This window comes from Phodopus roborovskii, unplaced genomic scaffold (assembly GCF_943737965.1).
Source record: "Phodopus roborovskii unplaced genomic scaffold, PHOROB, whole genome shotgun sequence".
NCBI classification, from domain to species: domain Eukaryota; kingdom Metazoa; phylum Chordata; class Mammalia; order Rodentia; family Cricetidae; genus Phodopus; species Phodopus roborovskii.
The window spans coordinates 7,090,776-7,113,929 of record NW_026126434.1 but is presented as its reverse complement, the minus strand read 5'-3'; the positions used below and the strand labels follow the sequence as shown (position 1 = coordinate 7,113,929).

General features: G+C 41.4%; 1 protein-coding gene across 1 annotated transcript in view; it reads right to left on the bottom strand.

Moving 5' to 3' along the window:
• The window catches only part of Sh3rf3 (SH3 domain containing ring finger 3), a 272,428-nt gene that overhangs the window by 89,409 nt on the left and 159,865 nt on the right, over positions 1-23,154 (bottom strand). Inside the window, exon 2 of the mRNA XM_051186721.1 lies at positions 13,451-13,726. Coding sequence (XP_051042678.1) covers positions 13,451-13,726 — 276 coding nt within the window. The remainder of the gene's footprint in view (positions 1-13,450; positions 13,727-23,154) is intronic.

Here is a 23,154-nt window from a genome sequence, read left to right as displayed (position 1 = left end):
AAACAAAAAACAAAATAAAACAGAGACAAGCAAGGTTTCTTGGTAGCAGCATTTTTCTCGGTTGGACTCTGCTTTGCAAGAGACAAGCAGATATTTGCGCGGCTCCTTTAAGGGAAGATTCTGACTCAGCATAAGGGGCAAAAAACTGCACGGGCATTAAAAAAGCACTGCTAACAATTTATTGGTATGTACGAGAGCTGGCAATAGCAGTGACCACATCTCTAAGTTGGCAACATGCAGCTGGATGGCAGCATAAACCAAGACAGTGACTACAGCTCTCAGTGCTGGTGGTAAAATAGCTGCTGCCATCTTTGATAAACTGCATCAGAAACAACTATGACTTTCATTTTAGCAATGTTGTTGTTTACCAGATAAAACACTCGTAGCCACAAAAAGATAAAGATTTACATTAAAGACAGATTCACATTTAAAAAAAGCACTAAAGGTTGACAATGTGTTCTAAAATAGACGTATGCTTGGGAGAGAAAGAGAAAAGGGATAAAATGGTTTAAAAATAAAAAGACAGAACAGCTGGGTGTGGTGGCACACACCTTTAATCCCAGCACTCGGAAGACAGAGGTTACACAGAAAAACCATGTCTCAAAAAATAAAAAAATAAAAGTAAAAGAAACAGAATAACAACAACAAAAAAAAAGCCATGTAAAGATTAAAAAACACAAAAAAATTATGGATACTATATACTATTCTGTTGTCTTTAAATTGTTTGACTACTGAGGAAATAACAACAACTAATAAATGCTACTAGATCAATCCAATTTATATATTTTAAAAATACTCTAACTCCAAAATTTAAGTCTAAAGACAACTTACTGGGGAAAAGGATTTCTATTTTTGTTTCCACAGAAAATAAAAAGCTGTGGATTCCTTCCAGACTAATGTAGTTTGAGCAAGCCAGACTCCCTGAAACAATGTTCCTGGTGATCCAACATTCAAAACAGCTTAAACAAGGCAGCCTTGCAGATTACAGCCAGGATATCTGTGTCTTCTTAGGATCCCCATGACAGCACCCTTTACCAGCAGGAAGAGGTTTGGAAAGAACGACGCCCAAATTCCCAAATATTGTTTATAAATGTTTGTTTTCATTTAATGGGCTTGCTTATAAGTGGTTAATGACCACAACCAATCTTTTTAAAGGTTAAAAAGAGGATTATGCTATAGATATGAATACTTTGTTTTGGAATGGATTTTCATTTATTGATACAATTTAAGGTCAATTTTGTGATATGTATATTTCTCCTCCTTTTAGGCATTGTGTTTATATAGCTCATTTAAAAATGTAATGTGTAATGGAGTACAAATTATAGATAATTATCTATGATAGTCAAAACTTAGAGTTAAGTTAGTTAGGTTTTTCAAGATACACAGAGATGTATTTGAGATAGATAAAAATTCTTCAAACCTTTCAAAGACCTACAGAATATGACATTTAAAATGGTTTAGGGTTTTTCTTGACAATGAGACATAAATGCTCCTGGCAACACCACCTGTGTCAGAAAGAAAGATGGACATTAAAGAAACTCATTATAAAGTTTACTTCCAATATGGCAAGACTAGCCATTTGGACAAGATACTGCTCTTGTCTGAACTGTTTGGCTTTATGCTGTGTAAACTGGACATGTAGGACCCACAGAAAAGTGACTGCTGATTCAAGATGGACATTGCTACAGAGTTCCTGCCTCATGGAAGAGTCTGCCAGACAGTCTGCAGGACACAGAGAAAAAATGAATGATAAACTGCCAATACAAGAAGACAGTTTAAAGTTTCCAGTTTTGCTGAAGAATCTGCCAGACACACTATGGCCTATGGGCTGAAGATGGAAGATTACAGAACTTCAGGTGACTGACAAGGCGAGATGTCTCTGTCATTTCTAGAGTTTATATACTATCTTTCTGTGGTCTTTGGAGGAGCTGAAGACAGATAGTTATGATTATAGTTTTCCTTAGTTAGGATTAAAGATAAGGTACATATAGGATTTTAGACTCAATAAGGTAGAATAGATGATGGACTATTTTCTTAAATCTTACTAAATGTTAATGGACTAAATAGTGTTAACTGTGATTCTTATTTGATATCTGTTGTGTGATATATTTTACTATGTTAAGGTTAAAACCATTCTTTTTAGTTTAGACAGAAAAGAGGAGATGATGGGAGATGTCATTCTGTATATATGTTTCTCATACTGGTTTAATGAATAAAGCACTGTTGGCCAATAGGAAAGCTTGTCTAGGAGACAAGGAGGATAGAGGACGTAGTAAGGAGGAGTCAAGATGGAGAGACAGGGAAGACCAGATGCTGGCCTCACTGCCCGGTAAGAAGACCACATGGAAATACTAGATTAACAGTAATGGGTTAATAATTAAGACAGAGCTAGCCAATAAGAAACTAGTACCTGGCCAACAGCATTATATCAAATACAGAGTCTCTGTGTGTTAATTGGGGCAGGCGCAGCGGCGGGTGAAAAAAAACCTTACTCCTTACACAGTACCCCACTATGACCTCTACATCAGCTCCCATCTCTAGGTTCCTGCCATGTTTGAATTCCTGTCCTGACTTCCTTTGATGATGAATAGTGATATGGAAGTGTAAAACAAATAAACTCTTTCCTCCCCAACTTGCTTTTTGCAGCAATAGAATAGACACAACCATAACAGAACATCTGCATGAGCCTTCAGCCCTGACCCCCTCCACCAAAGTGCAGGGGACATTGCAGAAGATGACACAGAAAGAACCAAAGCTGGAGGATGGAGAGGAAATTGGAGAAATGCTGCCTTTTCTGTCAGGACCTGGCTATTGTGCTCATCAACTCTTGAAAGCTGTGGCTACCTGCACTAGATTAAGCCAGCCAAAACCAACATGAATTAAGGAGTAATTCATGAGGCCCCAATCCTAATTGAGGAGCGACTGTTGCTGCAGGAGGAAAAAGTTATTTTTCTTTGGGGTATAGCCACTGGTAGGTTGCTCTCATCCAGTGGATGGCCTCATATTTGTGTGTGCAACGAGCAGCACTAATAGGATTTAGTGGATTATTAAAAAGGAAACAAGAGGACATGAAGTTCAAAAGGGGGCTACATTGGAAGAATTCAGGTGGAGGAAATGGGTAGTGGATGTGACCATATGTCATTGTATATATGTGAAATTTTCCAAGAATATATTTTAATTTAAAAATAATGGAGCTATTAAGCTGTAGACTGATATAAATTTACATTCTATGTGAAAGAAGGCGATATGAAAGGGAAGCATCTAGTATCATTGTAACTACACAATAAATCAGAGTGAGAACTAAGGAGACAATAAAAGTTCTGTGGTTACAAAGATATCAAGACAGTGAAAGCACTATTATGATAGTGTATATATGTTATATTTGTCCCAAATCAAGCCTATACAATACCAAAAATGAATTCCCATTTATACAATGGCCATTGGCTGATACCATCAAGACAGACTCATCAATGGGCTTTATAATTATAGAGTAGGTTAGGGATGGGCAGTGTGGTATATGGGAAATCTCTGTGTCTGCTTCCGTTTGTTATAAATCTAAAACTACTCTAAACTTAAGTCTACCTTTAAAAGAATAACCCACAGAACCACCGAACAATGAAAGCTGATGAACTATAGCACCTTACAACAAATCAACGATATCTCATAATATGGAAAAGAATCTGAACATAAAAAATTAAACTCTTCTTGATTCTACTTAACTGAAGTTCAAGAATAAACACAATTCGTTCATCCTTAGCAGATGTGAGAGGAAAGGAGGGTGATGGTGAGGGAGGTAACCCAGCTTTGGTACCATGCCATTTCCTGGCTAGGCAGTGTTAATAAAGATATACTTACTCATCATTAGGCTGTGTAAGTTTTATTAATGGGTATTTTTGGTGTTAACATGAAATGGATGAAAAGGTCTTCTTGTTTGTTTTCCCCAGAGAAAAGGCATTAGTTTAGACAAATCACAGAACATTTAGATATGACATGTCCCCTCAAAAGCAATGATCATATTAGTGGTTTGGAACCAAGTCAAGTAGGAGCCCTGAGTCTGAGCAGTAAGAGCATCTTTGAGCTGTGACTCTGCCCTCCAGCTTGGATAGAGCTGTATACTGAAGACCCAGGCTTGCTTGGCTCCCCCTAGGGAGTAGGTGCAGCAAGGGATCTGAAAAGCAAACTCAATTCCAAAGAGAGGCAGTGACTCTTAGGCCAGAGATTTTGCCACCACTCCCAGTGTTAAGCAGCATAAACTGTGCCTCCCTCCCCACTTCTTTTTTATATGACCAGCACACTTAAGTGTCTTTAAGCAGAGATGGGTTGAGAGAAAGGCTGTGGAGAAAATGATCCCTTCCCAAGCAGATAGAGAAGTCAAGCTTATAGAGAGATGATCACCATGCAACACAATGGACACACAGCAAAAATCACCATGCAATAGGTGGGGACTCATATCAAGTGTGCTACAGTAATGTCCATTAAGGAGCAAGTGAGGTCTGCACAGGTCCAACCGGCTGAGTGATACTCTGGTGGCACCTTTGTGGTAGCTGTCCTATTCCTGCCTCAGGACAGCATCAGGATGTAGGATACATTTAGTCTCTTGGTACTTGTTTTCTTTATGGGGACTAAACTGAGAGAACACATAGAGCCAGCCTTCCTTGCATATAAAAGAAGTAACTCACTTTGTCTATGGATGTGGAGAAAGGCCTTTTTTTCCCTAGGTCTGTACCTAATCTAAACTCATGGCATGCGGAGGGAATGCTGCAGTGCTGGTGATGGAGACACAGTCTCTAGACACAGTCCTCTTCATCACTCCATGCAAGACCAAAAAACAGTGCCTAATTTTATGGTTAGATCATATCAGGTCTCAGATTTATTGCCACATTTCAAACCCCCCCCCCAAGTCAGTGAATTTATAAGGACAAGGAAAGAGGGCACATTATTTTAAAGGCTCTGTAGTACATAGAGAAATATCTCTTCTTAAAATACTAAGGCTTTATAATGGTGAAGGCAAGGGTTGGCCGTTTGTTTTCAGCTGCTTCCCTAAGATAGCCACTTGTCCTCTTCACTTGGACACCTCATTCCTGAGTGCTATGTGGGGAGCTTGCAGAAACACCTATGTATTTGTCTTCTAGAGCTGTGCTCGATTGCAGACATCAGTAACCAAGTCTACGAAGGACCAGATGATAATCCTTTCTGGGCTTTGCAGGCCATTTACTCAATTCTGTGGCAGAAGCGTAAAGGCAACAAATGCCGGAGTGAATGGACACAGTTATGTGCCACTAAAACTAGATTAGAGAACTAAATAGCAGGTCACTTTGGTTAGTCATCTTAGTTTATCAGCTCCTGATGTAAGTGATCAATCTAAGCCAAAAAGATACCACAGAACATCACTGGTGGCTAAATTCGGTATACATGTTTCTGAATTAACACAATGGGCAATGATTTTATGAATGAGAATTCTTTCTCTGACATCATTGCATTTTCCGATACAAAACTTCATCTATAAGTTTCATGTCAAGTACTCATTATTTACTACAGGGCAGCAGGCTTCATCCATATGCTGTTTTCCCTATTCTCTGATATTTCTGAATTTGGAAAATAGACCAAATGTCTATTGGCATAGAGCCCTAGCTCTTCTTGGAATTCAGATGGTCTCTTGGGGGAGGGGGTCCTAAATAACTGCAAGTTGGAGCTGTGACTATGAAGGGGCTGTTTAAGAGCTAGGTAGCCTTTTTTTCATCCAGGGCTTAGTGGATAATATACCAGTAAAGATTCAAGTGACATGTCAGTGGCACCTTCTATAAGGCCCTTTAAATCAAAATTTTAAGTAATATATTTGAAGAGAAAGAAAGCTACAAGTGTAGTGGCCTCTGGCAAGACCATCAGCTGCATGTGGGTAATCCTTGGCCCTTCCCAGGCTGACAGAGCACAGGGTCCCTGGATAGTTCTTTACAGGTAACTCTTGGGAATGGGTATAGGAGGGTCCCTTCAGTAGTGTAGGAGAAAGCAGAACATAGGCACCTGATATTCAAGTCTAAATAAATCACATGGCTACAGTAGGTGTGGAGCCTTGGGGGCAGTTTCTGAAGGAAGACAACCACCCCCCCAGTCTCCTCTATACTGTAGTTAAGGGGTGTTCAAAGAAGTGGTAACAAGTCAGAGCCCAGAGAAACCAGGTACCTTCAGCTACCTAGCATAACCATGACCCCACCCCCAGGTGCATTCCACTGAACCCTGCCCTGCTACAGCCAGCCATTTGCAGACATTGCCTCAAAGCATTCTGTCAAGAAAGAGGGAAGATTAAAATGCAGACACCCAGAAGCTCCCCAGCCTTTTTTTTTTTTTTTTTTTTCCCCTGTAAAAAAGAACTGTGCCTCTGGCCATTGCTGTGTCCTCACAAAGGCGATTAATGGAGCCTGGCTGCCACTGACCCCCACAGAGCAGTCTGGCTCTGCAGCCACTAGCTCTGACCTGACAGATGTCTTAGATCATCTGTCCCAATTCAGCTGCTACCAGTGGCCAGGACTTTTTAGAGAGAGTTGGGGACAGATCTCTCACTGCTCAGGCACAGAGCTGGCTTCTCCAGCACACCTCACAGCCAATCCATCTGGCAAGTGAAAAGACCTGATGAGAAGACACAAACAGTAACAATAGACAGATCTGCTCTCTCCACCTGAAGAGAACTCTAGCTTCACAGTCTATAAACTTCCACATCCTCCCTTCTGCATGCCCTCTACTGTTGCATGCTGAGAAGGGGAAGTAAGCAACTTTGGCCAGGCCTCAGGGAGAAGACAGTACTATATTATAAGAAGCTACATCTAAGGAGGAGAAAGACTGGGTAAGAAGTTGGAGTCTGAGCATAGGCGCATCATCACACAGGAGTGAGGCAGCTATAAAGAGGAAGTGTCTAAAGAGCAAGGGGAGGGCTGGGTTGCAAATAGTTCAGGAAAGGCACAGAGTGAGGGGAATGGACATATGTACTGGGCCAGGGAGTCTGAGGCCTGCTGGAGACAGCAATGGATAGGTATAGGGTAAGCTAGGGCCAGGAGTGAAATGAGGGCTGAGAAGGTGTAGTCCTGGGTCAGAAAGAACCTGGAGATAGTGCAGGTTCTGATACTGACCAGAGGGGAAATGAGAAGCCACTCATGGGTTCTAAGCAGAGCACTGGTGATAAGGCTTTGAAAAGTCACTGCATGTATCCATCAATGGTAAACATGCTTGGGCATGTCTGGGGGAGAAGTGCTCATGTCACATATTAATTTTATTTGCTTATAAAATTTCAAATGGGACCTTGCCAGTAGGCAAAGCAGAACCATCACTGGCTTCTTAGTTAGATCACACAGTTGTTGGCTTGTTTCTCTGCACCCCACCTTGACATCAAAAGAAGTTCTGGGCAAGGCAAGGGCATTGTAAGCACATGTCCTTTTGTGGAGCCCTTGTATCTTATTTAAAACCCCTTTTGGGGTTCAGATGAATCTAGAAGGAAGTTAGGAAGAGAGCTGAGGCCCACTTTGAACATTTCTGATAACTTTTCAAGTAAAGTGGGCAAGCAGGGTGCTCAGAAGGGCCCCAGCTCTCCTGATTTGCATCATGGATATGGAAAGAGCATGTAGCCCAAGTGCCTGAGTCATCCAAGTCCTGAAAACATGCATCCCTATCTTGGGAGGCAATGGAGATTAGTACTTTGGCTTGGGGGTGGGGGGTGGGGTCAAGGACTACACCTGGAGGCTGGTCAGCCTGCAGATCATGCAGCAAGCAGACTTTGCACACCCAGGGCACAGCTCTTTCCACATGGATGTGGCACAGGGAGGATGCTCCATTGTGATTGTGCCTCTTGCCCTAAGCCAGATATGCCTTCTGAGAGAACTGTGACTTTCTCTGAACCAGAAGAAAGGGAAGGTCAGACAGCAAACATATGACTGTCTACTATGAACTCCATTCATCAAATGCCTGATATCAACTATATTTTTTAGTTTAAAAAAACAACTAAAAAATTGGGTCTATGTTTCAAAGTCACTATATGACAAAAACAAGATTCTCACATGTGACTCTTGGGCCCAAGCAATATGCAGTCAGTCCCTTATTGTAGGAAGCCCAGAGTCTGGGAATCAGATTTGTAAGGGGTACGGTTTTTCCGCCTGCCGCCGCCTGGTCTTGTCCTGCCGCCGCGCCAGCCCCAAATAATACACAGAGACTCTGTATTTGGTACAGTACTGTTGGCCCTGTTACTTGTTTCTTATCGGCTAGCTCTGCCTTAATTATTAACCCATTTCTGCTGATCTATGTATTTCTCTTACCGGGGAGCCGGCGGCATACTGCTTTCTTCAGACTCTCTATCTTGACTCCTCCTTCCTACTTCCTATTTCCTCCTTGTCTCCTAGTCCGTCCTATCTTCCTTTCCTATTGGCCAACAGTGCTTTATTATTAACCAGTATGAGAAACATATACAGAATGACATTTCCCATCACAGATTGTTTATAGACAGGACATGACCTAAACAGGTCACATGGGAGATTTGCAGAGATACCAGCAGAACAAAAGTCTGAGTAGACCAGGACATATTGTGGTGGCATTTGTAAATGAGTCTTTGCTAAGTCAAAGCATTCTCTGGGCCCTGGAACATTGTAAGCAGCCAAGGGCTGGAAGAATGAGTTAAGGATCTGGATGAAGGAGTGGTTACTCCTATCACAGTGGTTCTCAACCTTTCTAATGCTGCCACCCTTTCATACAGTTCCCATGCCATGCTAATTCCCAACCATAAAATTATTTTTGTTGCTACTTCATGACTGCAATTTTGCCAGTTATGAATTGGAATTGTAAAGACCTGATATTTTTGATGGTATAAGGTGACCCCTATATAAAAGGATCATTTGACACCCAAAGTGAGAACCACTGTCTAACATGTCCTGTGGCTCTTCTATGTGACTTCTCATTGAGGACTGAGGTTGCCATGGCTGGTTTCAATACTGCTGGTGTTGGGGAGCAGCCAGACATTGCTGGGAAAGACCTTGTAGCCTTTGCAGATTCACAGTGCAGCCCAGGCCCTTTATAATAAGCAGTGTTCCCTAGCATAATGATGCCAGTGTCTCAAGAACTTGTACAGTGGGAGCTCAAGAAGCATTTTCTGAGTTTTACAGTTGAATAGAAATAAGAGCATGCTGTCAAAACTCTAATGAAACTCACCACCCCCTCTTACGCCCAAAGCTCTCTTCTTTATTTGACTGCATAACCCCTCCTGCTACTGTGCACTTCAGCTGACTGACTGGTACTTATGTTTCAGTGTCTCTGACTTAGAATACTACAGCTTTTTGTACGCGGACTTCCTTTTCTTGAATCCTGTGGGTTCTTAAAGAGAGTGAGACCTCCAGATATGACTCCTGAAGCACTGTGACGCCCATCGTATCTACGTTTTGTTTACTAGCCTCACCCCTGTCCTCCAAAGAGCAAAGCTGTGCTGTTCCATGTGTGCCTTTCACTTCTTACCCTCTTCACATCCATGTTCCAGGGCTCCACTGATACATACGCCATGTCCTAATAGCCTCCTGCTTCCTCACAGTTCAGTTAACTTGATGGTGCTTATATCTCAGTATCCCTGGCTCATATCATCTGGGTTTGCTACCACAGACCATGATGCCATTAGATGTATTCCATTCTGGTATTTGCAAGGCCAGAGAGATCTATACAAATAATGGGTGGTCCTGACTTCCTGTGTTAGTTACTGTGACCAAATCTCTGTAACCAAATATCTAACAAGTAGCATCTTGAAGAGGATCTATTTTGGCTCACTGTTTGAAGGCACAGCCACCATGGCAAGTAAAGTGTGACAGTGGGGGCATGAGGTAGACATGGAAGCAGAGAGAAACCAAAAGTGAGGGACTGTGTGCAGGTAGGGGTCTAATAGCTGGATGTATGGCTTTAGAGTCACACTAATTTGCCAATTCATAGAAGCTCAGTTTTAGGTCTGACTGTCAGTCCCTACTCCATGAAGTTGTATCTCAGTGGCACTCTAGACATTGTTTAAGTCCTGCCAGGAAGCATGGAACAGAGAAGAGAGCTCCAAAGAGATGCCCATGTACTCTGGGACCTAGATGTGGAGAGGGTTAGAAGTGCATACACAAAAGAATGGCAACTTTACTCCTTGGAAGATAGGGTAAGGACATAGATGGGCTAGTGACATGATAACATGGATATGATAAGGTACGTGTCCCAGGACTTTAGGAGTCATATTCAGAGGCCTCCATTCTTTATAGGAACCTACAGCATTCAAGAAAAGACTGCCATTATACAAAGATGGTGTAATATGGTACTTCCATCTGGATGCCATGGAAACAATTGATACCCTTAGTGACAGGAGAGCCCTGAACCCTGTCACAGCTGGTCCAGGTCTCCTTCTAGAGAACATCAAATACCAAACCTACATCAGAGACATACTGAGGCCAACAGAGTCACACACTGAACATGCCAGTCACAGAATGAATCTGTGACAAGCTGGGCTCTGATTTGGAAGACTAATGTACAGTTTCTTTGGAAAAAAGGAATATTCAGTTTTGTCACTGACTACACTGGAGTCTTCATGCCTCATCTTATCTTCCTCCTGTATAAGGCAACTCCTTGAGGCAGTCTTCGGCTACCCTCACTTCTCTAGGCTTATTCTGTGCCTGTCTCCCAAGTCCAGGTTCTGGGTGGGGCAGGTCTCTGTCCCTGTGCACAGTATAGTGTCCAACATGGGGTCAGGCCCAGAATATTCTTTTTTCGAGGGGATAATTAGACAAATATCCATTTGTCTTCTTGTCCATGGGGACTCTTCTCTTTATTGTCAATGAGTGCTCTACAGGCAGAGGCACATAGAATGGGAATGGAGGCAGGGGAGTCCATGATCCTGCAGGAAGAGACTGGCCTGCTAGGAAACACCCTGGGCTTTACAGTCTACACTCCACTCCACTTGGTGAGCTGTCCCCGGGGAGCTCCCTTGTGTGTCCTCCACAAGGAGAGTCTCAGACTCTATGAATTCTGTTGCTGTAGCTTATAGAGCCTGTTTTCTTAGCGAGTGTATAAGAGGGCTCTAAAAGGTTACAAGTGTCAGAGTAGTGCACACACTGGAGAGTAGTTGATCAGGGAAAGCTTTCCAAAGCAGCGAAGCCTGCAAGGCACCCTGGGAAAGGAGGCACCAGAGGCTTCAGATTGAGCAGAGGAAAAGAGGGAGACTAGTGCTGGCTTCCCCAGGAGCTAAGTGAGATGACAATAGGAATTAGCATCTCAACGCCTTGCTGAAAGGAAGAGAGTGCTGGTTTCCCTGGAATGAAAAATAGATTAGCCACTGTCAGAGTGAACAATAGACTGCAGTCTGGCATGGAAAGCATCAACTTTTTTTTTTTTTAAGAAAAGGTGTGCAAGGTACTCTTGAAGCCGGCTGCAGAGCTGCAATGCTACAGCCGAGCTCTGCCAGCAGATGAGGAGAGGGGAAGAGTGACAGTAATCTCCAGGGACTGTGTATTCAAGCCAGACACTAAGGAGTTAGATTCTGTTGTTTACAGGCTTGAGGGGAGAGGGCAAGAAAAGGAAAGGAAGGAGAAGTAGAGAGGAGAGAGGATCCCAGAGTAAATAATATAGGCGCCACCTGTTTCCCCAGCAGCCTCTCTAAATGTTGGAACAAGTCCAAGTGCCCGGCTGACACCTGGCATCAATAACTGGTAACAGGATCTCCAGAAAGACCACAAACCTGACAACCTTTCACTGGCTCCAGAGTAAATGCTGTTTGGTTAGTAAGGTACTTCAATTCAAAAGATATTCCATGCCAGGCTGGAGAGATGGCTCAGTGATTAACAGCACTAGCTGCTCTTCCAGAGGACTTGGGTTCCACTCCCAGGACCCACATAGCAGCCCATAACCATAACTCCACATCAATGAGATCCAACATCCTCTTCTGGCCTGTGATGTTGGCTTTGAGGCCAGGTACAACAGCTCTACAGGATGAACTGGGGTTCTGCAGGGGTTCTACCATGATTCCCCTGAGTTCTGAGAAAACTCAATTCTTCTGCATATACTAAATATTTAAAACCTTAAAATTATGACTGCTACTAACAGGTCACCTATCTCAAGAGTACTGACTAGAGCCATGCGTCAGTGGGCTCTTACCATTCCACAATAAAAATCAAAACAAAATAAATGTCAATACAAAAAACACAGCTCTCACTTTGAAGAGAACAAGAGATGTGTTTTTTTCTGGGGTCATTTTAAATGACCAGGACCTGGGAAACCACATTTGGGTTACCCTAAAAACCATGCTCCATCCTGGAAGTCATTTCATGAAGTTAAACAGTTTTTCAGAACAAGGACATTCATAATCAAGGCAAGTTTAAAGTACAATGGTGGGTACATCATTGAGGCAGCTACAGCAAGATGGTGGAAGCTTGTCTATAGGCCTACGATTCTACCTAATGACGTTTATGCTTTTGGATTGGTGGAAGCTAATAATTTATTAAGTTAATAGACTTCAAAAGGTTTTTATCTGTCAGTTACAGGATGTTAGTTCTGACACGGAGGTAGTCAAAGTGAAAGACAAAAAAGTAAAGTTAAAGAAACCCCCCCATTTGAAATGAAGGACAGACTAACCTGGAAAGCTAACCCAGACCAATATCTGTTCCTTGGAATTTGCTAACTTCCCCTCACAAGGCCCTGAGATAACAAGATACCAAGAATTTACACTGCCCCTCCTTTCTTGTGAGTCAGCAGGTGGTGAATAGGGTCCTTAAGAAACAAAGAGATAACTGTACCTCCGGTTTGCCCAGACAAGATTAATTAGCACACCCTGAGGACCTAAGGTCTGTTGACTCTAATAGCGAGACCATAGGGCCTCAAAGGGTCACATACTCAATGGACAGAGGTCCCACCCCCTCACTAAGCTTGTGGGTTTTGCCTTTAAAAACACCTGTGCCTGGGGGATGGGGCTTCTCTCTAGCCTGTGTGCTAAGGGAGCCCGTTTGTGCAAACATTTCCTGTTCATTAAAGCCTCTTGCGTGTTGTGGTAACTGGACTGGGCATTGAGTTCTTAGGGGTACCGACTGAAACTGGGAGACTCCTCATTCTGAGGAGTCTTACAAAAGAATGGCTGTTGCAAGATAATGTTAGCCTATGACAAGGTAATTAGCCTCTGGGCCTGAAACATTCCAATCTCTCCAGGGCCCTGAATTTCTAATCAGCCACACTCTGCAGACACAGCTTCTTCTTAGGAGTTCTTATTCACACAAACAAAATCAATAACAAAACAATCAAACCCATGAAGCAGACACATCCCTCCCCCCGGCCCCCCCTCCCTGCTCCACCTTTCATAGAGGCACAGGAATGGAGGGTGGTCATTTGATTATGGCCTAGCAAACTCTAAACCTAGATGTAGACCCTGAGTTGAGAAGACATGGGTAGACAAAGAGGCCAACCATGGGGCTCACCTTACCTTAGTAAAGGTCAGACAATCTTTGTCCTGGTCTCTGTCCTTCATCTCAAAATCATAAAGAGCTTTGCCTTGGGGCAGAGTCTGTGGCAAGGGCCTGATAAACTGGATGTAGCTGGCTGGGAGGAAGCCGTGAGTGCCCTGCAACTCCCCATGGTACCAGTTTTCATCTACCTTTCGACGCAGGATGATGATGTCCCCTTTGTTGAACTTGAGGTCACCAGGTTCTTTTCCCTCATAGCTGTAGAGGGCCTTGCCGTAGGGAAGCTGGGATAGATTCTGAAACAGAAAATAGCAGGCGGTTACTCAGAATTGCCCTTTCCTAATACCTGCAAAATTTGTCCTTGAAAGCATGGGTTCATTGGTCATTGTGTGTCTCATGTGTAAACAACATTCTGAGACCAGAAAATATTCTAAAGGAACAAACAGTCTAACATGGGAACATACAAGTTCTCTGACCTCAGAAAAGCATGATGGTCCCTACATTATCAAACTTCTCAATCCTGTACCTGAGGGCCAAGTGCAGTCCAGCTTTCTTTGCACTGCAAAGGCTTCCCATCCCCCAAACCATACACGTTTTCACTTCACACAACAATCCTATCCAGAAGCAAGGACACTTCCAAGATATCTAACCCTGGTCTTGTACAGTCAGGAAGTGTTTTGCCATCCTGTCAATGTTTGTCAATTTATCTGAATGTCATTTGCTACTGTGGTCTCAAACAGCAAGCACAGTTAAAGCCCAAACAAAATCTTTGGCTGCTTTCTCATGGCAGCAAGGAGACTCTCAATACTAAATTGATCAGATGCTACTGTCCACTTGCTACATTTTTCTAACTGGCCCTGACTGGTAAGTTCTGACCAGCTGCTTAAGTGTTCTCTTGCTTTTCTTTCCTGGTGGTCCACATTTGTTTAATGATCCATTTTATGCCCAAGGAAAGCCTTGTCACTGTCTGTGACTCAATGTCCAGCAATTCCCTACTAGAAGTGGTATTCTTCTCATAAGGGCTGCCTGAGCCAAGGGTTCTGTAGTATTTAAATCAATCAATAGCTGTACAAAGCTCAAAGCCGCAGTACATCAAAAAGTCTTTGTAGAAGGTTTAATAGCACCTTGCAAATCAATCATTCTACATTTATGTCTCAGAGATGTCTGATGACAGCATTTAAGAGAAGCCTGCTGGCAGATTGACAAACAACCCCCACTAGCCAATTAAATAGTAACACCAGAGAACATTTCATTACAGAACTCATTCTGGATAGCTTTATGGTTTAAGTACAATAGACTATCAGACCCAGACTTTAGAGAGTAGAGGTGAAAGGCAATTTGCAATCCAATACTTTGCTTCAAAAAGACTAAAGAGGTGGCTGGCTGTGGGCCATCAGACAAACTCCGGGGCCATATAATGGCCAGCCAAGCCCAGTCCCATAGCTTTTCCACCAGGGACAATTTTTCTCAAGATACTTTGGGTTGTCACAATGAGGAGGGACACTGGTAGCATCTAATGAACAGAGCCAAGGATGCTGCCAAGTACCCCTCAATTCATAGCACATTCCCCAATAACCAGGAATTTACCAAGCTGAGGATGCCAATAAGTTAGAAAACCTATCCCCACTCTGCTAGCTAATTTACAAAAAGATGTTTCTCCTTTTTCAACTCAACTTGCCACCACATTAAAAGTCAAGTCATGACAGGAATATTTTCACTATTGACTATATGGCAACACTTAGAATTTTACTCAGAAAAGGGGTCTCAAGTGACAGTAAGAAAATAACATATTCTGCTCAAAAACTGCACCTCTACTGACTACCCAAAGGAATGTCCCTTGACACAGATTAACACTGTGTGCACTCTTTACTGGACTCATCTTTTCACTGAAAGCATGTGTGCTTGAAGTGGTCATCTTAGAGACATAGCTTTGGAGGCTCCTTGGAAGCTTCTGCTAACCCTGATCACAGTATGGGCAGGACAGACCATGCCAAACCCACACCATCACTGTCTCCTTCAAAGGGCCCATGAATGTGGAGCCCTCCCCCAGTTCCCCTGCTCAGAAAGGACTTGGCTTTCTTGAGATAGGCTGACACAGGGACCATTTGAAGTCCCATTCTCATCCACTATAGACAACCACGGTACTGGATCACTCAGTTTAGTTGGGAGGGTGGGAATGTAGTGGCAGGGATGAAGGAAATTCCTAGAAGCCAGCTTGACTTTAGGGCCTAGACTGCAGAACACCACCCAGGCCAGGGTCACCCACTTTCTGAAAGGCATCAGTCCTGAGCCTCAGGAAACTCTGGTTTTTACTGATTCTCTACATAGATGACAGTCCCACACACATACAAGCCATGGATTACTCATCACTGTTATAGGCTCAATTCTGCCTATCTCTGTGTGTCCCCAACTCTCAGATCTACCTGTACTTCCATGTCCATGCCAACCAGTAAATTTCATATCAGTCTAGCCATTTGTTTGGAATGCAGATCTTCTAGCCATCCCATAAGCCCTCTCTGTCCCTTTTAGTGCTGCTACCTATATTCCTCATTCGAACCATGCAAACTCCATCTATCTGTGCCCCTCCTTCTCTGAATCCCAGCCTTTCTCCTCAAAGCCTGCTACTCTCCTGCCATACTCTTAGATCTTCCCCCACCTACCTCTCCTCTGTTCTCAATGTACTATTCTGGGTGCTGGCTGCACAGGTATAAATTGGAGTCTACCCTGCAGATTCCAGTGACTTTCACAGTGCCAAAGGATCCAAACTCCTTGGAACAGGAGCAAATGCACACTTTTCTAGCCATGGTGGGTAACATGACAATTCCCAAGGAGGAGATATACTTCTGAAATCAATGGGCTCATCTGACAGTTCTACACCATCTCTTTTCCTTCTTAGATCCACAGCACTGGTACTGGGCTCCTATGCCTGGGAGTTTCCTGTCTGCTGCATTAACAGGGCTGTGCTATATTCATTCTGACAACCAGGACCTGAGGGAAACCTGAGAAATAGTAGATACCATCTTTTTGCTGTTAGTTCAAAGGATCTTGGGATAATCCTGAGTCAGGCCTGTGTCTCTGCTGCAGTTAGTAGGTGAGAAGAAAGGAGTGGGGAAAGGTAGAGAGCAGGAGAGGTCAGAGCTCACTCCTGTATCCCTTCCGATTCTTATGAGTACCTCATAGAACAAAAGCTATGGAAGCAATATAGACACAGTTCTGAACACACACACACACACACACACACACACACACACACACACACACACACACACAAGAATGATGTTGACATGAAGTTATCCAGGAGCAGAAGAGACAGAAACTGGTACTCCATGTTAAAAGATGCTCAGCCCTAACTTATGGCACTTTACACAGTCTTTGATCTTCAAAGCCCATTATAAGGTTAACTAACTAGTTCATGGCTGGACCTAGAGGAAGGTGGGTACCACTGGGGAGGAAGCAGAGATGAGACTCTTGCAAACCTCACTGTGGCAACCTATCAAACTCCTAGATTCCTGTTGACTTTGTTCCAATCACAACCATTTGCTTTCTTTCCAGAGACAACTTCTCTCACAGGGAGGGTGTCCCCCTTAGGAAGAATTGAGCTCAAACACTACCAGGAAGCTACCATTAAGGCATTAAGAAAAGGAAATAAAAGGGAAGGGGAAGAAATATTTCTAGGGAAACCTACAGAATAATTAACACCAGCTACCCTGAGAGGCATTAATAATAATTAAAACTTATAATGCCAATTTCATGGCTCATTACTCAGATGAGACATGCAGATCTTCCTCTGGGCTTAATGTCCTACCCCATGGAGACAGGGTTTTTACATATGCATGGCAGCACTTTCCAGCTTCTAAGGAATCAAATTCAGCAGTTTACTTTGACAAATGGGATTCCATTATACCTCTAACTCTGTAGGATCTCACATGTATCTCTGGGCCACAGGGTCACAGGGCCTGAAGCCAAGCATGTATAGATGGCTTCACCACCACTAGAGCCCCAGAAAGCCAGAGTGAAGTACAGGAATCAAGAACCTTTAGATTCTATGAATTGTCTTTCACTCAATGTTTGCTACTTGGGGTTATATCAACCTGTTAGTATGGATCAAGACATTAACAGACTGAGTAATTACGTGAAACTCACCAGAACTAAAATGGAATCACTTTTGTTAAGCCCTCAATAAAAGTAAGTACATAAGTAAATGAAGCAAACCAAAGGGTTACTGAGGAGGGGATTTTATGTATTCATTTATGTTAATTAAAACAAAAGTCTACCAGAACCACAAATACTGCAACCTTACACACAGACACACACAGACACACACTTTCTGATAGGAACTCAAACCAGTGAATATGAGTGTGTGTTTAACCTTAGACCAATGATACTCTTGTTATTGATTTAAAAAAAAAAAAAAAAAAAAAAAAAAAAAAACCAAAAAAAAAAAAAACCAAAAAAAAAAAAAAAAAACAAACCAAGGATCCATCCTTCCCAGAGTATAACAAGTGAGTCTGCCTGGGCTTCCCCTTCATGTACCCTTCTTCAAACCCCAGATCTAGCCCAAATCTCATATCCAGTACACCAGCCTAGTCTGGCCACCCCTGCCTACACAGCATACAATCTCTCCAAGCTTCCTCCAGAACCCTCCCTTACTGCCCACAACCTACAGGCCCCTCCCAGACCACATCTACAGTCTTCACTCACCCAAGTAGGTCCTGTGCACCCTTCTCCAGAGTTTAGTCAGGTGGGTCCATAGGATCTTCCTCTGCACATCAACCCTCCGAATTTCAGGATAGGAACAGGACACATCCTACATACCAGGCCAGCTCCTGTGTCTACCTGACTTCATTATAGCCTTGATCTACTTGGTCTATCTCAGACACAGAGCTAACAAAAGAGTCCCCCATCACTGCAAGCATACAAACAATATGGAAGTTCAAGGCAACATCCCTGCTTCAAAATCTACCAAGTCTACAGAAATGTTCACCAATGAGAATTATCTAGACGAACCCAAGGATATAGAATTTAAAAGAATAATCATAAACTTCATCAAATAATTTAAGAAGTTTAGAGAAGACATAAAGAAACAGCTCAATAAATTAAAGAGAATAAACTTAAAGAGACTAAATGCCTGAGCAGTGCCAAAGAAAACAAATATAAGGCTGATGAAAATAAGAATAGAGGATTTGAAAATGGGATGCAATGAAGAAATAAAAACATTAAAGTCAACTCAAGAGAAAATGAAGATGGTAATGAAAAGTCCAACAACCCAACTAGAAAACCTAAGAAAAAGCCTTACAAGTGGAATGAATCAAGCAGATGATAGGATAGCAGTGCCCAGGATAAAGCAGATAAAACAGAGGACCCAAATAAATAAGCAAATGATATGAAGAAAAAACAAAACAAAACAAAACAAAACACAAAGCAGGAAACAGAAGAAATGTGAAAACTTTAAACCATAGAAATATGAGAGAGACGGATTCCAGGTCAATGGCACAAGCTAGATCATCAATAAGATCACAGAAGACAACTTTCCCCCAATAAGGAAGGACATACCTACACAAACATAAGAAGTGCACAGAATACAAATAGAAAATAGATGAAACCAGAGAAGAAACTTCCCAATGGCACATCATAGTTAAAATATTAAGTATACAGAACAAAGGAAGAGAACCAAAAGCTAAGAGAGAAAAATATGTTACATATAAAGGAAAACTCATCAGATTAACAGCTGATTTCTTGATGGAAAGCTTGAAAGCTAGAGGAGCCCAGAGCAATGCATTCCAAACCCTAAAGACCACAATGACCAGCACAGATTAATGTGCCCACCAAAACTATCTCCCATAGTTGAAGGAGAAAGAAAAACTTTCCATGACACAAGCACCCTAAAGAAATTAAATCCAAGATATACAAAATACAACAAGCAATATTTTGGGGTGAAGAGAAGAAAAAACATAGCAGAGAGACTTTGGAAAGGAAAATATAGCTAAAATTATTCAAACACAAAGTACTACATAGCACACAAACAACAACACCAGATTTAACCATACAATCTTTAAATATTAATGACACCCATTTCTCCCACCAGAAGACACTGAATGATTGAATGACTCAAGACACAAAAATGATCTGATGTCTACCAGATACACATCTTAACGCTGAGGATGCACAAAAGGACTCCAGTCAAAAGGGATATGGAATTAAGCAGGCACCACTATCCTAATATCTGACAAAGTAGTCTTCAAACTAAAACTAACCTGAAGAGATGAGGAAGGACACATCAGTCTAATTGAGGGAATGGTTAACCAAGAAGACATTACTACCCTAAACATATACGCACCAAACTCTGGTGTGCCCAATTTCATATAAGGTGTACTTAATTAAATTGAGTAGATAATTAAGAATTAAAGACATAGATGTTCATTAACTCAGTAAGTTTAGATGATTTCAATAACCTCACTTTCTCCAACAGAGAGGCCATCAGGACAAACAATATCAAAATTAAAGACATCACAATCAGACTTAAGACTATCTATAGAATATGCTATTGAAACACCAAAGAAAAAAAGAATACATATTTTACTCAGAAGCTCATGGAAACCTCTATAAAATAGACCACACTCTGGAACATAAAACAAATCTTAACAAATTCAGGGACCCTGAAACAACTCTGTGTATCCAGTTGACACTAATGCAATAAGATGTAAAACTGCCAGCAAACAAGTGTCTCGGAAAGTATACAAACTCATGGAGATTAAACAGTTCATTACTGAATGATTAAGGGGTCAAAAGGAAATCAAGAAGTAAATTTAAAAATTTTTCTCAGAACTAAAGAAAAAGTAAAAGAAATAAAAACACACATCACACAGAAACCCATGAGCCCCAGAAAAAGCAGTTCTACAATGGGGAATTCATAGCTTTAAGTGCCTGCCACTAAAATCAAAATCAGAAAAAGCACAAATAAGTGACTTGACACAATTCAAAAATGTGAAAAACCAAGAACAAGCCACATCCACTAGATGGCAAGCAATAGTAAAAATCAGAACTGAAATTAATGAAATAGAAACAAGGGAAACAACACAAAGAATCAACAACTCTGATTCTTTGAGAAGATAAACAAGACCTACAGACACCTGCAGAAAGATAAGACCAAAATTACCAAAGTCATAAATGAACAGAGGAACCTTACAACAGGTTCAGATATTGTAAGGGAATACTTTAAAAGCCTGTAGTCCATTCAGTTGGGAAACCTAAAATAAATGGATGAATTCATAGATTCATTCAAACCACCATCATGAAATGGGATGTCAATAACCTAAGCAGACCAAGTGAAGAGGAGTGTGAAAGATCAACAGAAAGCTTCCAGCTGTAAAACATCCAGGCCCAGATGTGTCCACAGCAGAATTCTAACTAGACTTCCGAAGAAGATCTACATCCAATCATTCTTAAACTATTAAAAAGAAAAGAAAAGAAAGAAACAGAAGCACCCACAAACTCTTTTCTACGAAGCCACTATCAAAACAACATAACAACATAAAGACACAACAAAAAGAAAAAACTATGGGCCAATGTTCCTGGTGAACATAGATTTTTTTTTTAAAATGCTCAATAAAATACTTGCAAACCAAATGCAAACATACCTCCACCATGACCAAGATGGCTTTATCCCTGAAATGCAAGTGTGGTTCAAGACTTACAAGTAAAGAAATGTAATAAGCCACATAAAGGGACTTAATGACCAACCAACCAACAAACAAGGAAAAAAATCCACATAATTATTATAGCAGATCTAGAAAATGCCTTTGATATGAAGGAAATACAACACCATCCTGAATGGAGAAAAACTCAAGGCAATCCCAGTGAAATTAAGAATGAGATAGGGCTGGCTATTATCCCATTCCTTTTCAATATTGTGCTTGAAGCACTAGCTAGAACATTAAGGCAGGAAAAGGAAATAAAAAAGGTAAAAATAGGAAAAGGAGAAGTCAAAATTGACACTATTTGCAGATGATATTGTGAATAAGAGATCCCAAAATTCTATGAGAAAACTTCTAGGAACCATGAACAATTTCAGCAAAGTGTCAGGATACAGTATAAGCTTGCAAAAGTCAATAGCTTTTCTATATACCGACAACAAACAGAAAGAGATCACACCCCCATTCACAGTAGTCTTAAAGAAAATGAAGTATATAGTAATAAAACTAATGAGGTGAAAGGCCTCTACAATGAAAACATTAAAAATCTCCGAAGAAAGAGATAAAGACACCAGAAAATGGAAAGATATCCCATGTTCATAGATCAATAGAATTAATATTATGAAAGTGACACATCCACCAAAAGCCATTTAGATATTCAATGCTATCCCAAGAAAAAATTCTCCATCTCGACATTTACAAAAATAAACCATCCTTCAATCCATATGGAACCATAAAAGATCCATGATAGTCATAAAAACATAAGTAAAAAGAGCAATGCTAGCAGGATCACCATCACAGTCCTGAAAATATATTACAGAGCCATAATAGCAAAAACAAAACAGAACTGGCATAGAAACAGACATGTAGACCAATGGAAGAAAACGAAAGACCCTAAGATGAGGACATAGAACATTGGCCATCTAGTTTTTGACAAGAAGGCCAAAAACACAAACTGAAGAAAACACAGTGTCTTCAACAGTGTTGGGAAAACTGAATGTGGACATGTATCTTCAATGAATGGTGCTGGGAAAACTGAATGTCCACATGCAGACAAATGAAATTAGATCCACATCCATTACTTTGCACAAAAACTAACTCCAAATGGAACCTAAACCTGAAACATCAAAACTGCTAGATGAAAACATGGGCAGGACCTAACAAGGTGCAGGAAAAGATTTTCTGAACAGGATTCCATTTGTCCAGGAATGAAGGCCAACAACAGATAAATCTCAGAAATCTAAACAAGCATCTGCATGTTTAAGAAATAGTCAACTGGGTGAAGAGGAATCCACAGGATGGGAGAGAACGTTTGACAGAAGTACATCAGGCAGAGGATTAATATTCAGAATATAAGGCATTCAAAAATAAAGAGGAGAGACAAATCAAATGACCCATTAGAAAAAAAATGAGCTTGGCATCTGGAGAATTCTCTAAAAGAAAGAAAAGAAAGTTCTGCTATGAAATATCTCAAAAAAAGGTTCATCTTCTCTATCAATTAGAGAAATCCAAATCCAAAAAACTTTGAGACTTCATCGTGTCCCAGTCAGAATGGCAAAGTACAGAACAAGAGGCAAGAAATGCTGGAGGGAATGTGGGGAAAAGGGAACCCTCATTCATTGTTATTAGCACTACAGCCTCTCTGTAAATCAGTGTGGATAGTTATCAAAAAGCTAAAAATAAATCTACTGTATGGTCCAGCTCTACCACCCCTCAGTATATACATAGAAGACTCAACAGCTTACTCCTCAGATACTTGCTCAACCATATTCATTCTGCTCTATCACAATAACCAGGGAATGGAAACGAACTAAATAGCCTTCGACTGATAAGTAAATAATGAAAATGTGGTACATATATTCTAGGGAATACTATTTATCTGTAAAGAAAATAAGTCATGAAATTTTTAGGTAAATTTACAGGAATTAGAAAAGATCATATTGAGTTACAGAGAAAGATATGCCTCACCGCTCTGTGGCTCCAACTCTTCACATATAAATACATAACCTGGAGAAACTACAGAACTAGGAAAT